Genomic DNA, 15,522 nt, shown 5'->3' with positions numbered 1-15,522 from the left:
CCTTAGCACTGATGTTCGATTCTGCCAATGTAGCGCCATGTGTAAAATTCAAATTTATTAATCGTGACGTATAGCGAACTTTACAAATTATAAATTCAAGGCGTTGACAACAAAATATGGAGGGGGGGGGGGAATAAATAAATGTGTAACAATATTAACAATATGTATTAAAAGAGTCAAAGAGTACAAAGAAGTACACCAAATGAGCCAAGTTAACCGTATTTAATATAATATGTAATATATATATATATATATATAAAACAACGACCACCTAAACTTATTCTCACGCAAGTGTTATATATCAATATCTGAAACGATTTGGTTGAAAACAATCATTGACATCCTATATAATATTATGATATCCCTAACGCAACTTTACGCATCGATTCGTGAGAAAAATTAAGAGTTGAAACTTGCCAATCAGTTATTAAATTATTTTGATAATTAAAAAAAGATGCATATTTCTAACTGAGTGGAAAATAGGTATGGCCCAAAGCATAACAAAATCCCTCCATAAAAGTAGGGGTTTTAATAGCTCTAATAGTATCAAGGCTCGAAATGGACCGGATCGCACCGGAGCGGCGTTCCGGTTCGTAAAATCCCCAAAATTATCGCTCCGTCTCGTGGACATATAAATTTGACCGTCTGAGCTAGATACGCATATAATATACAAATCTAATTAATATACTCATTTTTATAAAATACACATACATACTAGATAACTATGTTGATATTTTCGTAAAATTATCGAGCGCTCCGATTCGTAAAATATTCCATTTCGAGCGCTGAATAGTATGAAACATGTTGTACATAAATTATTTTAACTCAATATATAAGAATGTAGCATTCATTGTTAAATATACTTATATAATTTCGAACAACCTCAGGAACATATTATATATTTAAAAAAGTGGCTAGGTACTGGTGTTCACCGTCCGGATAGCGGATGTGGGTTCAAGTCACATTCACATTTCTTTATATTCTAAATTCAAATATGTATGTTCCTGAACTTGTTCCAAATAATGTACCTACTATAGGTATCGTGTCGAGTTAAAAAAAAATGAAAAACTTTCGTAGCAATAAATGATGAGTAATTGCGAACCTGCATAAAGACTTTGACCTATTCTACTAACATGTCAACTTTAATGCTAAGATTATGTATGTGAGATATAAGTCAATACCCTAAATACATATATGTACTAAATTGCGTTATGCGAAATTTACATGGCGAAAGTATTGCGTAATATTATAATATGGTGTGGCATTAATAATTTTAATGACTAAATAATAATAATATGTATTTGTTAGTTTAGCATTTCATTATTTATATAGCAATACATATAATATCTATAATATTTATTTTTAACTACCATCAGAAACAATAGTATAATATTACAGCGGTCGGCAACTGATGGCATGCATGCCACTGGGTGACACGAGAAAGGCTTGGCGGTTCTAGACTCTAGAAAACGATGATTAATATTGTTCAGTAATGAAAAAAAAATGTTTTATTGTACTTAGTAGTTTATGATAGTGTGTATATTAATTATAGTCTTGTTTTAAAAATATAGTTTCATTTCAGTGACACGCGAAGTGTCAAATACTATAATATTTCCAAAACAATGTGGCACTTCAGTGTATTTAGACTGCCGATATAATAATATTATATTAGAAAAATTTGTTTCAAGTCGATAGCTATTTTTGGATGTGGGAATTGGGCTCTTCATTATTAAAAAATTCAAAATTCGGATAAATTTTGTAGCGTTTTTAAAGCTGTTTGAGGCATGAAAAACGATGGTTGAGGTCTTTTTTCTCGAGATATATCGTTAATTTTTTTAAGATTCCAGTTGCGGTCGGTAGCTTAGCCTTTTGACGATTTCTGGAGTTTCTCATTGATGAATTTCTCATTGACTCGAGAAATGAGCACTCTCAAATTTCGAGAAATTAATTTCTCCAGATTTGAAATTAGCTTTTTCTTTATTTCTGGAGACGAGTTTTCTCGAGAGTAACCTCTATTTTTGGATCCTAGTTACTTAATAGCAAGCGTTTTATAACACTTTCTACTTCTCAGAAAGTCTTGTATCCAGTATTAGAAAGTTATGCAATAATCGGTGCAGTCCCCTACTAAATAAATTCTATCACATTTAATAATTTACTAAGAATACTAAGAATAATTCACATCCACATTATTATTTACATTAAATATTCCTGTGTATAACAGTTGTCTTACAATATATTGCATGCGACTGTCACTATTGGTTGTTATTGTGTTAAAATTGGTTTTTGTATGTGTGGAAAATGTGTTCTTGCTCCTTTCCTCGACATATTGGAGTCATTGCAGAGGCCATTTACATTATCTCTTGGAAATTGGATCTTCAATAAGCTCGATACCTTAAGAAAATAAGGACGAAGAATATACAGTGAGCGCCCAAAAACCAAATATAACAGCAATTGTAATGTTTGTCTTTTGTATGCGAACAATGCAGAGTTTTTGCGCCATTTCTGCGTTCTTCCAAATTAATATTAAATGTTATCATTAGTATAGATGTTGCCTATGATTTAAAAAAAATTATGACAAAAATAAGGATCGCCTTATACTCAATATGGCAATTTAGTTGCGATTAATACACCGGCATAAGTGTTTTGTTTAACAGGTAACGTTGAAAATGGAGAGACTGGCCTGCCGCTCGGAGAGTTGGAACTTCTCGCAAAGCTGGAGGAGGCAAACCGACTGATCGAGGCCGATGCTAAAAGCCTTAACTCCATGTCGGGGGCGTCGTGCCACTCCAGGAAAAGCTCCGATACCTCACAAATATCGCTAACTTCAGGTGGGTGCTAATTTGATAAATTAACCCTTCATTTTTTACATGTTTTAATATCATTAACCTATTACCCCACTACCACGGCTCCACATCCTGAAGCGGAATCCTAGGCCATGATCTTTGGCTTTTTGTATTTTTAAATAAATTCACTTACAATATTGAGTTGTTAGTATCATATGAAGCATTGATCACGAACCCCTTTAGTGGTAGCTAAGTAACATACAACCCCTCGCCATATTGGATAAATAACAAACTATTCTTATTATAGTTAAAAACACACTACAAATAAAATTCTACACGTGAATTGTCATTTAATTATATCAGTCATCATAATATGATGTCAAATTGTATCGCATAACCAAGTATTTTTTTCTAGTTGTGTGTGATGTGTGTTTATCTCACTCAGTTGGTCGACCTGTGACGCAGGGCCCTCCTTGAGCCCGGCTCCCAGGCTATGGCCCTGTGAGCCGCCCTCTATGTAGGGGCAATGGCCACTACTCCCAGTTACTTAGGTTACAAGTCTGTGGAATTACGGGTCCCCCCACACTTTCAGGTATTAATCTACAGCCATTGCTAGTCAAATGAAAATTGTGCCGGCTGAGAAATATGCCTTATTGAAAACCATTCGTCTACCCGCATCGGGTATTGCTAATTTAAATTTGGCCAGGGCCTATGAGACCGCCTTGCAAAAACCCTGGAAAATTCTTTGTAGCGCAAGGCACTTATTATTTACATAATAACAGTTAATTTTTTTTATATGTAATAGATATGATTAAGACAATTAAATTTTCATTTTCAGAACGTACTTAATGGTACACAATAATACAAACATTCAACTGTAATATAATTATTAAATAATAATAATTCAACAAAGAAAGGAAGCATTCTGGTTCTACAAAAATCAAATACAAAGTAATTTAATAAAGAAATATATTTAAAATCACCTCTTACTTGGTTTTGACACATTTCCCCCATTGATCTACATCTATGAGTTATTTTATAAGCGAATATTGTAACTTTACTGCGAGAGAAAAATTGATACGTCAAACGTTCCCAGTAAAATTGTCATTTGGTCAATTTTTCCAGGTAAAAAAAATGTGTCTTAAAGCAGATAGTCATTTTGTTTGTAAATCAGCTGGGCATTTTTTCCTGACAACCACATCGTTAGTAAGATGTCGTTTAGTGCATTTTCACGAAAATGCACTGGGATACTTTTACTTGTATGATGACAATGTATATAATATTGATTATTCAAACATTATTTAAACAAAGCGCACTAATTTATTCTTCAACATACTAATTATTATTCTTATTATATAATATAAACTATGCTAGGCCCAAGAAAATCATTTTGTGGGCTGCTGATTATCATTATTCTTCTTCTTCTTCCTGGCACTACGACCCTATATGGGTCTTGGCCTCCTCCAGCCAGGGTCATATTTACACTCGAAGAGTCCCTAGGCTAAAACTTATCATGGAGGTAACAAAAACGCATCTGAACAGAACATATCGTCACTGTTCTGGCAGAAGATACTAATTCGAAAAAATGACAAATTGAGTTAGTACCAAAATGTTCCTTATTTCAAACTTCACCGTCTGGAAACCTTCTTAATAAATAAACAGTCTTTATTTTAAAGTCATCCTTTTTACGATTACTTAATAAACTCACATGATAGACCATTATTGCAAACTTTTTAACAACTTCAAAGTCAAATTACTCAAAACAAGTATTCTCCAGTTAGTGTGTTCTGCCAGAACAGAGACGATATATTTTACAAAATGGTGTTCAAAGTTTCTTTATAGAATTTATCAATTTATTCTTAGGGCTCTGTGGCTCCTATCAATTTGAGGGCCCTAGACCGCTCCTTTAGCATTATGATAAATCCGGCCCTGACTCCAGCATTTGACTCCATCCGGGTCTGTCCAAAGCCACTTCCCTCCAGTTCAGGATGCCCAAGGTCTTCAAATAAACTACGTTATCTGTCCATCTCATACGAGGTCGAGCAGCTCATCTTTGGGTAGTCTAATTTGATGCACTGTATGATGTGACGTACAAAGCGTACAGCTTGTAATTGTATATCCGTTTCCACCCCTACTTTGTGTCATTGATGGGTCCGAAGATGAACTGAAAATGAAATTCAACACTCTTTTCATGCTTTTGATCATGCACTAAGTCTCAGAGCCATACATGACAACTGGTCTTATTAGTGTTTTGTACAAGATACATCGATGCCATAAATAGATAACACGTTATTGCTCCAAAATACCACAGATATCACTTAGAGCAATTTCATAATAAACAAGGCAGTTATCCACAATAATAAAGTTGTTAACACACCGCGCTGTGTCTTACTTGATTCCAAATGCATCCAATTAAAATCTCCAATTATCGGGCTTTTTTTTTATATTACTCAACGATATTTGACAGATCGTGGTTAACATGGTCAGCCATGTTAAAAATATCACCCCTGACAGTTATTTTCCCGGGATAATTAACTGCCTGAATATGACATCAGTTTTTTTTTTTATTGATTTTGAAGTTAAGTAATATGTTGGAATAACCCTGCAGGTTTTTAATTTTATTAATAGTTGACTTATACAGTCACCATAATTTCTTCAACCATCACTCGGTTCTGCTCTTGCATTCAGAAATCTGGTGGCATCACGTGGTAAAGTCCTTCTTACAATGTATTAACGGTGGCAAAAGCTGTTGGCATATTTTTTGGGTCATAGATTTCTATTAAGAAACCTTAGATAAGATAGGTACCTAAATAAATAATCTGAGCATGAAACAAATCATTCAATGTTGCCAAAGTAGAGAATGTTAATAATTCTGTATTTGTCAATTGAACCATACTAAAATCCTTCTGGAATCGCAATCAAATCGTAATTGTTCAAATTACCCTCGCTATTATTGTAGTTCAAGCTTTGTTTTGCTCTAGCAGCTAGCTCCAGCCAAGAGCGCAATGAAGATGTTGGCGAGGAGGATCAGTGGACTTTGTGGGGGCGCCTCGTGAACGACTGGGACAATCAGTGGAAGAAAAAGAATGCATACATCCGAGACCTCGTACGGAAGGGAGTCCCGCACCATTTCAGAGCCATCGTCTGGCAGCTCTTGTGTGGTGCCGATCAGGCCCCCGAAAAACAACTCTATTCTGAATACATGAAGGTAAGAAGAAGAATCTTCCACATGGCTTATCTTATCACAGTTTAGGTAAATAATTATTAGTAGTAGGTAATTATTAGTAGGTAATTAATTAAATGAAGAACTACGATGGCCGAGCGGCTTATGCGTCGGCGTATAATGTCGTGGGTCCCAGGTTCGAATCCTGGATCTGGCAAATACACATATTGTTTTTCAATTTGTGTTTGGAGTTAGAGTATGGACCTAATAGGTTGAGCAAGTGGTGCAGTGTGTAAGGCGCTGGCCTTTCATCAGGAAGCTCCGGGTTCGATTCCTGATGAAGTCACAATATATTTATGTTTTGATTTTTATATATGATATGATTTTTCTCAAAGCCTTGCTGTTTGTGATTGTTTCACTTCTATTATTAAATACACTACTGTTTCACTACACTATTGTCATTGGGCCTCTAGGCCTGTTGTAGTGTTATAAAGAATATATATTTTTCATTCATGAATTATTTCTCATAAAAACAAAAAAAAATTTATACACTCCTCCACTCTGTGCCCATAATATGATCCTATTATGATCGGTAATGGTCGAAAGAAGAAATAATTTTGTTTTCTACTTCCAGTCGTCATCGGCTTATGAGAAGGTGATCCGCCGCGACATCGCCCGCACATATCCTGAGCATGACTTTTTCAAAGAAAAGGATGGCCTCGGTCAGGAATCCTTATTCAATGTAATGAAGGCCTATTCTTTATATGATAGAGAAGTGGGGTACTGCCAAGGATCAGCGTTTATTGCCGGATTACTTCTCATGCAGGTACGATAGTCTAATTGAGGTTGACCCAATTATTCGGGTGTAGTCCGATATACTGAATTTTGATAATAATGTTGCCCTTATTTGCCTTATTGGCTAAAATTAAGTTCTCAACCATTCGATTGGCACAAGGTAGTCCAGTTCCATATTTTAATGTTTACAAAATCTCGTTTGACTCGTAATTGTCTTGTTATTAAAAAAAAAAAAAAAATTATATTGTCTTACATTATATATCACTGAAAGTCTCTTCAAAAAGGCTGGTTTACAATTCAGTACACTAATACTTCGACTTACGCAAACTCAGAGTTATGCGGTTCTTTATCCGACACTTCAGACCCAGTTTCATCAAAGAAGCACATAACAATTGCAAGGTCTCAGGTTGCTCGGTCAAAGATCTCATACAGAAGATTAAAGCTACAAAGTATGGAAAAAATAACTATTAGCTTGCTACAAAATAATTCTGCGTGAAAAAAAGAAGCCATCGTATCATAAGATGAATTTCTTTGATTTTATGAAGCACCGACATCGCAATAACTTTTTTACTCGTTTATTTTTTAATATTTTGTACATATTAATATGAACTGATTAAGTCGTGAAAGAAAACAAATGATAATCATTCTCAATTAGTTTGACATATAACCACCAATGTCGTGTTGGCAGATTATATTATTTTCATCATAATCAGATGAGGAATATCCCTTTTTATTGTTCGCTAGTGCTCTAATTTAAGATTTAAATAATTTTATAGAATAATGGTTGTAATATGTGATATATCGAGTATATAGAAAGTATTCAATGTCATCACAGTTAATTTGTGACAGGTGGACGGAGAGATATGAAGAAGTATGGTGTCGGATAGAAAACACATGTTTGAAAATGATATGAAAATGTCAATTTCTTTAAAGGGGCTCGTAAACGAGCATCTTTTTACGGCAATTCGATCTGGCAATTGTGTTGCTGTTAATAGTTTCCCAATATACGAAAATAGTAGTCTACGTTGCCGAAACTTTACATCTATTGCCTTTGCGTTCTGGCAGCATGGTTGGTCGATATATCGAATATCGAACTGAATCGAAAATATGGCAATAATTGCTAGATAAATCTAATTCATTAGCGCTCTGCTCTATATGAGCGTCTCTGTTTGACCTCACCCCTAGCAACAATAAAAACATTAGTGACAACCGATTCGACAATACATTGTAATAATTTTTGCCGTGTCGTTATTAATATTATTATGGTGCTATTACTAATTGTTAATTCACACTACGTACAATGAATAAATGGACAAACGACAGGGTATTGGAGCTTATTAATGAGGTTTATTTACGTCCGGAGCTATGGAACATCGAATCCAAACTATATTATAATGATCCTATTATGAAAAGGTCAACTACAAAGCTGCTCAAACGTCAAATTTCACTAAACGTCAAATTTTGACATTCTTTTAAAGTTTTTCAATAAATAATTATCAAGAACTAATTCTTGGCTTATATTAGTTATTGTTTCACGTAGGGCCGGATCCACATCCTTCTTTTCTTTTTTGATTTGTTAATGTGATTATTAAGGATGATAATATACTGCAGAAACAGGAACAATTTCACTGTCGGCCATTGTTGTCACGTGTACGCACAAATTACATCGGCCTCACTTGCCCGACACCGATGACGGGTCATACATTGCCCAGCAACTGGGCAATAGTTGCATCATTTTTTTGACAATTGTATCGGCAATCTGCAATTTTTGATGCGTCCTTTAGATTGTGCTCACTTCGAATTGATAAGACTTCGGAAATGCATAAATCAAAATAAAAAAAAATGTTTGTTATCCAAGAGATTTTAGAGTTATTATATAGGGATTGATCGAAATCTGATATAATTTTAATTTTTTCCAGATGCCTGAAGAAGACTCCTTCACGGTGTTAGTTAAAATTATGCATCAGCACAGAATGCGAGACATGTACAAGCCGTCCATGGCTATGCTCGGTCTGTGCATGTATCAACTAGAAAATCTTGTAAATGAATTAATCCCAGAACTGCAACTGCATTTTCGACTACAGGTAATAAATAGATAGTATTATCATAAAATAATACTAATTAAAATGGTCAAATAATTTAGGAGTAATGCCTAAAATATATTCTTCTCTTGTGGTGTCTTCTATCGAAAGTTGGCGACTAAATGTGAACGTTTTAAGGTAAGAGAACTTACAGCTAACACTAAGCTGCATACATCAAAGAGGCATGATACTTTAGAATATAATATATTATTAATGGATCATCTAAACACAACCTCAACTCCGGTGGTTGGACTGTGTTGAAAAGTGCTTCTAGATCAATGATACTCAACCTTTTTTTTCTTTGGGCCAAATACATATATTTGTAAAGTAACGCGGGCCGCATCACTACTGGTGTGATGAAAAAAATCATGAAACCCCCCCTTTTTTACAAAACATTTTTGAGATTTTAAAAATTATGCGTGTTTTTTAAATTAATCGTGTAATAGCAACACTCTTATACCAGATCTGATGTGAACCATAATGACAATCCTCTTCGCGTGTCACTATCTGTGCGTCAAAGTCGAAACGAATCTCAAGATATACGAAATTCCTGATAATAAATGTGTTTCGGGCCGCAGGTTGAGTATCGCTACTCCAGATTATCAGCGTGTCTTAACTGGCATTCTAGAGCAAAAGAGAAGAGATGGTGGAAAGCAATATTCTTCACCAGGCGTCTATTCATTCTAGCGTCATTAATTTTATATAATAACAAAAAGTCCAATAAACATTAAATTTAAATATTTATTTTTCAGAATTTCCAAACAACCATGTACGCTAGCAGTTGGTTTCTCACCTTATTCACGACAGTTCTTTCGTTGCCGCTAAGTTGCCGCATCATGGATGTCTTCCTTTCTGAGGGGATGGATGTCATCTTCAAAGTAACTCTTGCCCTACTTACCATAGGAAAGGATGACCTGCTTAGTCTGGATATGGAAGGGATGCAGAGTGTAAGTTTATTCTAATATTGTGGATATAGACTTGACTAATTTAGCTTCCACTCATGTCTCGTCTCTCCCACGGAGCGATGGAAAAGAATAAACCTTGAGATAATAATATATTACAATCATGGCCCCCAGGTTAGGATGTTTGGCGGGCCCCCCTACCTATGTGTGACGCGCTGCAGTAGTGTTTTCCAAATGGTGTACGCGGTAAAATTAAGGTGTATTTTAGCGACTTTTTGTATTTTTAATATGTACATCCATTTGAATTATGGAGTTGTCGGGTATCGGCACACAGTTACAAATTGTACAATCAAATATTTTTAATTATTATTATTACTGAAGTAAAATAGCAACGCAAGCGATTTTTTTTACTATTAGAGCAAATTTGTGATCTGTGTTTATCTCACTTATCTGGTCGACTCGTCATGCCGGGCCGTTCCTGAGCCCGGGCCCCCAGACTAGTGCCATGTCAACCCCCCCCTTGTGGCAAATACATCATGGCAAATATAGAAAATAAAACATTATTATTTGGAATAATCTGATAAATTTGTGGAACATAGTTTTGGGAAACCCTGCAATCTAGATATGGATCTGTCAATTATGGCCTATGGGGTTATTACTTTTAGATTAATATTAAAATAATAAAAGATGAACCAAAACATATTATTAATTAATTAATTGAACTGGCGTTTATAATGTTTACATGATATATATCCATTATAATGGTTTAGAACATGTTAATGTTCTGCAAAATTTGAATCCATTCAAAAGGCTGCAAGTTCCATTCCTGACATAAACCTAACATGGCGGGAAAATATATCACTTGTTTTGATTTTACAGCACTTCCAAAAGGATTTACCTACCAAAGCATCGGCAGATCCCGAGAGCATAATGAACCTGGCGTTCAGTATCAAAGTGAACGCAAAGCGAATGAAGAAATATGAAAAAGACTATGCTGTTGTTCAAGTCAAGGAACAGGAGGAAATGGGAGAGTTGAGGGTAAATATATTTACTCTACATCAGTGGTGCACAACGCGGCCCGAAATGGCATTTGTTGCGGCCCAAAATAACAAGTACTTCATCACCAAATTTTTCATTGAATATGATAAAAATCTGTGTTCAACATGTGAACAAATTATGCAGTAGCAACTGTATATAATCTGAATCGTCACTGATAGAAAACTTAATGCTATTTTTTACTATTTAATATGATTATATTTTCATGGGTATAGATTTGCGACAGAAATTCATCTTTTTACAATGAGTCACACCGTTTGTGGTGCAGGTGCAGGCTATTTTTAGATTATTGTTTTCAAAACGTGCATTTTAGTGTTAGTTCTCCAGGAATTTTGTCAGTGCACGACGTTTGTGAATCGATATTAAAAAATCGCTTGTCTTAACAGAAAAAATACAGTTCGATTATGAAACATTTGTTTGCATTCATATGTATGTATAGTGCGTGTATAAAGTTCTTTATGTACTTTTATTGTTTTCTAACAAATTAATCGTGTCTGAACGCATTGCGAAACTGAATTGCAGGCATTTTCCTTATTAAAACTAAACAAGTCTCAACACAGAAACCGCTTGAACAATGATAACCTCAGTGGTACTGACGATAGCAACCACAGACATTGAATCCAACATCAAAATACTTGCTGCCACTATGCAGTGTCAGAAATCTCACTACGTTCCATCATGCAAATATGCACGTAATGCTGAGTGGAGAGTTAATTGAAGTTGCTGATAAAATTATGTAACTATTAAATTAAAAATAAAACATAGAATGTATATTTCATCTAGTATAATATATCATTATTTTTCAACACTTTTACCCTTTGCGGCCCATGAAAAATTAGATTATAGATAAATTGGCCCTTCTTTCAAAAAGCATGTACACCACTGCTCGACATCAATAGCGTTGGCTACCATTGAACCAGGGTGTCAACATTCACATTTTAATACAGATCCCTGACAATTATTGTACATAGAGAGGCAGCCAAATACATAAAACCATTATTATTTGGAATATTAAAAAATACATAATGTCATATTGAATTCATTGTTTAGTAGTAAAAAAAAAAAGAATGATAACCTACTGTTGCCATATTGCTTTGATTATTTATTTTCATTCTGTTATATGCAATTTTATGTGATGATTCATCTTAATATAATGCATTTTTATGTCAGTATGCCCCAAGCAAATAAATTTCAGATGACAGATGTGAAGTTTGTAACAAAACATCTACAATTTGAAATGACTTGAAGCTACTTTTCCTATTAGTCTTTTTTCACCTTCACTTTCATATCGTCTCTGTTCTGGCAGAACACACTAACTGGAGAATACTTGTTTTGAATAATTTGACTTTGAAGTTTTTAAAATGTTTGAAATGGTCTATCATGTGAGTTTAATAAGTAATCGTAAAAAGGATGACTTTAAAATAAAGACTGTTTATTTATTAAGAAGGTTTCCAGACGGTAAAGTTTGAAATAAGGAACATTTTGGTATAACTAACTCAATATGTAATTTTTTCGAATTAGTGTCTTTTGCCAGAACAGTGACGATATTATCCAAAAGGTTAATCTACATAAAAAAAGGTCTATCATCAAGAAAATATATTCAATCTATCATTGATGACAATTACAGAGGCTTAGAAATGAAAACAGATCTCTAAGAACTGTTGCTGATCATCTGGAAGTAGAGAGTGCAAGCTTAGCAGAGACATTAGTGCGCTGGCAAGTGGAAAGGGCCCGAGGCGCTGAGACTGAATACTCTCTGACGCAGCAGCTGGCTGACGCAGAGAGTCGACTACATGCTGCTTTAGCAATTAGGAAACAACACGATGATGAGGTGAGTGATAACCTTATTTAAATACAACTGGAACAAGTAAGTACAGCACATTAAGAGCTTATATCATCATCACCACCTATGTATAAGGTCGGAACTGTAAAATGGTAACTTTTCAGGAGAGTCATTTTAATGTTTTGACACCACAATGTTATTTTAAATGCTGGAATGTAATTTTTGGGTTATATCTATAAAATATTGTTTGAATTTTTGTGTCTTTCAGATATGAAGCGCCTAGTTTCAAAAGCCCCTATAACGGTTTTTGAAAATTTTTGACTTAGATATGTAGTTAGATGGATATTTTTGTGACCTATATGAGGACCAAAGATTGAACTTTAAAAAACCGCCAAAATTCGCCGTATCAATCAAAAATTAGGGTAGATTTCAAAACCCGCTAAAATGGTTGGGTGTGCTTTTCAAATACCGCTAAAATGGAAAGCCAAAATACTCTTTTGAATGTATCGAATTAAAAAATAATTACATAAAGTTCACAGATTTAATAGATATGATTTTTTCTCATTTTTCTCAAAACTACCTAAAATCGTTTTTCTCATTTTTCTCAGAACTACCTACCTAAAATCGTTTTAGGGGCTTTTGAAACTAGGCGCTTCATATCATCATTTTATTACCTATCTATTTTTTTTATGAAATTTAAGTTCCTAGGTACTACAATTTTTTCTTGACTTTTTACAGTCAAATGTACCTCTTACGTTATTTTTACATGCTTACATAAATGATTCTATACAGTTATTTATATCTTTTGAACATAGAAAGTCATAAGTGGTAGAATGTATGCGGGATAATAGAATATTTTTAATATTCTGTAAGTAGAGGGCAATTAACTCAAAATAGCCAAAAACGCAGTTCTGGTCTTTTACGTAAGTGTCGATATGGTTGTATCTCCTTTACAGAGGATAATAGCAAAGTGTTCGATTCGATTGACATCTGAGATCTCCTTGATAGTTCTGACCTCCAGATACATTGACACTAAATCAAAAAGTATCCGGAGAGGACAATAAGCAAAGTGTGTGATTCGATTGACATTTGACTAAATTAACTAAATAATTTTGTCAAATAATGCATTTTGTTCCTAAAATTATTATATAATTGTAAATTAGACAATAAGTAAAAAACTCAATAAATAAAACAGATAAAAAAGATTCCGGAATAATTACAATTTTCAAATAATTATCTGATTTGACTGAGTTCAGTTTAGGCATGTATTTTATGGAAAGAAGTGTACTATTCGCGAAACTGGGTAATAGTGAAATTAAATAAGAGTTTATAAAATTCAATACCTAATACAATCGAACTCGGTTATTACAATCACGGATATAGCGAGATCTCGAATTTAATGAGGAAACATTCGTTTACATTTTAGTTTATGATTTTCTAAATACATTTATTCACTGTTATAACGAGCAACTTATCGGATATACCGAGCTCAAATATCGTCAAAATTTATCTTAATGTGTCGATCGTTTAAAAACATTTCAACCCTAAGCAATAAAATACGACCGGACAGGTTGCCGCCGGCATCGCATTACGTCTATGACAATAGTTAAGTGTCTAAGTACCTACATATTTGGTGTTTTCACCGACAATATTAAAAAAGTATGGTTGAAAAAGTAAAAAATCCAAGGTTTGTGAAGTCAGTAGGTACCTACCAGCGTTCATTACAATAAACAACTTTTTTTGTAGTTTATGAATGCCATGCTTGTTTCGGGGATTTTTACAATGGTTTTCAGATTTTTTATTTTCGACTTTTTGTGTTATGTGACGGCTCATTTAAAAATACTTATTCTCTGATATAACGAGTAACGCTTATAACGTGCAATCAGTCGGTCCTATCTTCCTCGTAATAACCAAGTTCGACTGTAGAGGTCTAGCACATTAAATTGTTACAATTATGTAATTACAATATTGAATTCGAACTTTGGCTAAACATACATATTTTTTATAGGAATGCTCGCGGCAGTCATCATTGGAAGACTTTTCACTGAAGCAAGTTGAGCTCTTGCAGAGAGATGACATGATTCAGTGTCTCCAGCAAGAATTAGTTAAAGTAAGACTGAGCGAGGCAGAAAATGGTGCCCTTATAAAGGACTTAAGATCCAGGATAAGCGAGCTAGAAGAAGAGAAAAAGAGTCTCCGGGAAACAACTGTTGATAACTCAGTTGCTCATCTTCAAGAAGAACTGATCGCCGTGAAGTTACGGGAGGCTGAGGCTAACCTATCTTTAAAAGATTTGAGGCTAAAAGTTACAGAACTGTCCGACTTATGGAAGAGACATTTGCAGGTAAAAATTATAAAAAACATGAAATGAACTCAGTTTACTAACTATAATTAGCCTTGGTGGGTGTGTTTTCTTGATGAGGGACATGGTCTTCTTTGATCTTTGTTCCACTGTAGCTTTGAGAGAGAAATATAACTAAAATAAAACAAGTTTTTAAACACAAAATTTTTAAAGGGATCAAAATCTTGATGTTGAATATCCCGGCATTTTCTCACAATAAACACTGGCTAGTATGAAACACCTGGCTGCTCACAAAGTTTGATACAATTATTGATGGTTATTGTATTACCTATATTTTCAAATTATGTATGACATTTTTATTAGTCTATAAACCCTTCGCAAACATGCAGGTAATTAATTAGTTTATGTCTTTTTAATTTATCACTTTCTGTAAGTTTTTTACTACACCAACGGTGGCCGCGCGGCATAAGCGTTGGACTATAACGCCATGGGTCCCAGGTTCGAATCCTGGGTCTGACAAGTACACATATTGTTTTTCAATTTGTGTATGAGTTAAGAGTATAGACCTAATAGGTTGAGCAAGTGGCTGACATCCATTTCTCGTAAAAACAAAATCTGTCAATACAAACCTCCACTCTGTGGAGGCCCATATGATCC

At 34.4% G+C, this 15,522-nt stretch overlaps 1 protein-coding gene across 1 annotated transcript in view; it reads left to right on the top strand.

Moving 5' to 3' along the window:
- The window catches only part of Evi5 (ecotropic viral integration site 5), a 162,607-nt gene that overhangs the window by 133,462 nt on the left and 13,623 nt on the right, over positions 1–15,522 (top strand). Inside the window, exons 4-11 of the mRNA XM_085941126.1 lie at positions 2,655–2,828; positions 5,768–5,991; positions 6,581–6,772; positions 8,661–8,825; positions 9,575–9,769; positions 10,604–10,762; positions 12,408–12,611; positions 14,572–14,907. Coding sequence (XP_085797252.1) covers positions 2,655–2,828; positions 5,768–5,991; positions 6,581–6,772; positions 8,661–8,825; positions 9,575–9,769; positions 10,604–10,762; positions 12,408–12,611; positions 14,572–14,907 — 1,649 coding nt within the window. The remainder of the gene's footprint in view (positions 1–2,654; positions 2,829–5,767; positions 5,992–6,580; positions 6,773–8,660; positions 8,826–9,574; positions 9,770–10,603; positions 10,763–12,407; positions 12,612–14,571; positions 14,908–15,522) is intronic.

The sequence above is a fragment of the Rhyacophila brunnea genome, unplaced genomic scaffold (assembly GCF_057557595.1).
Source record: "Rhyacophila brunnea isolate RB1 unplaced genomic scaffold, BYU_Rbru_1.0 scaffold_1, whole genome shotgun sequence".
Classification (NCBI taxonomy): Eukaryota; Metazoa; Arthropoda; class Insecta; order Trichoptera; family Rhyacophilidae; genus Rhyacophila; species Rhyacophila brunnea.
Note: the sequence above shows the minus strand (reverse complement) of the source record. Positions and strands in the feature narration are given on the sequence as shown.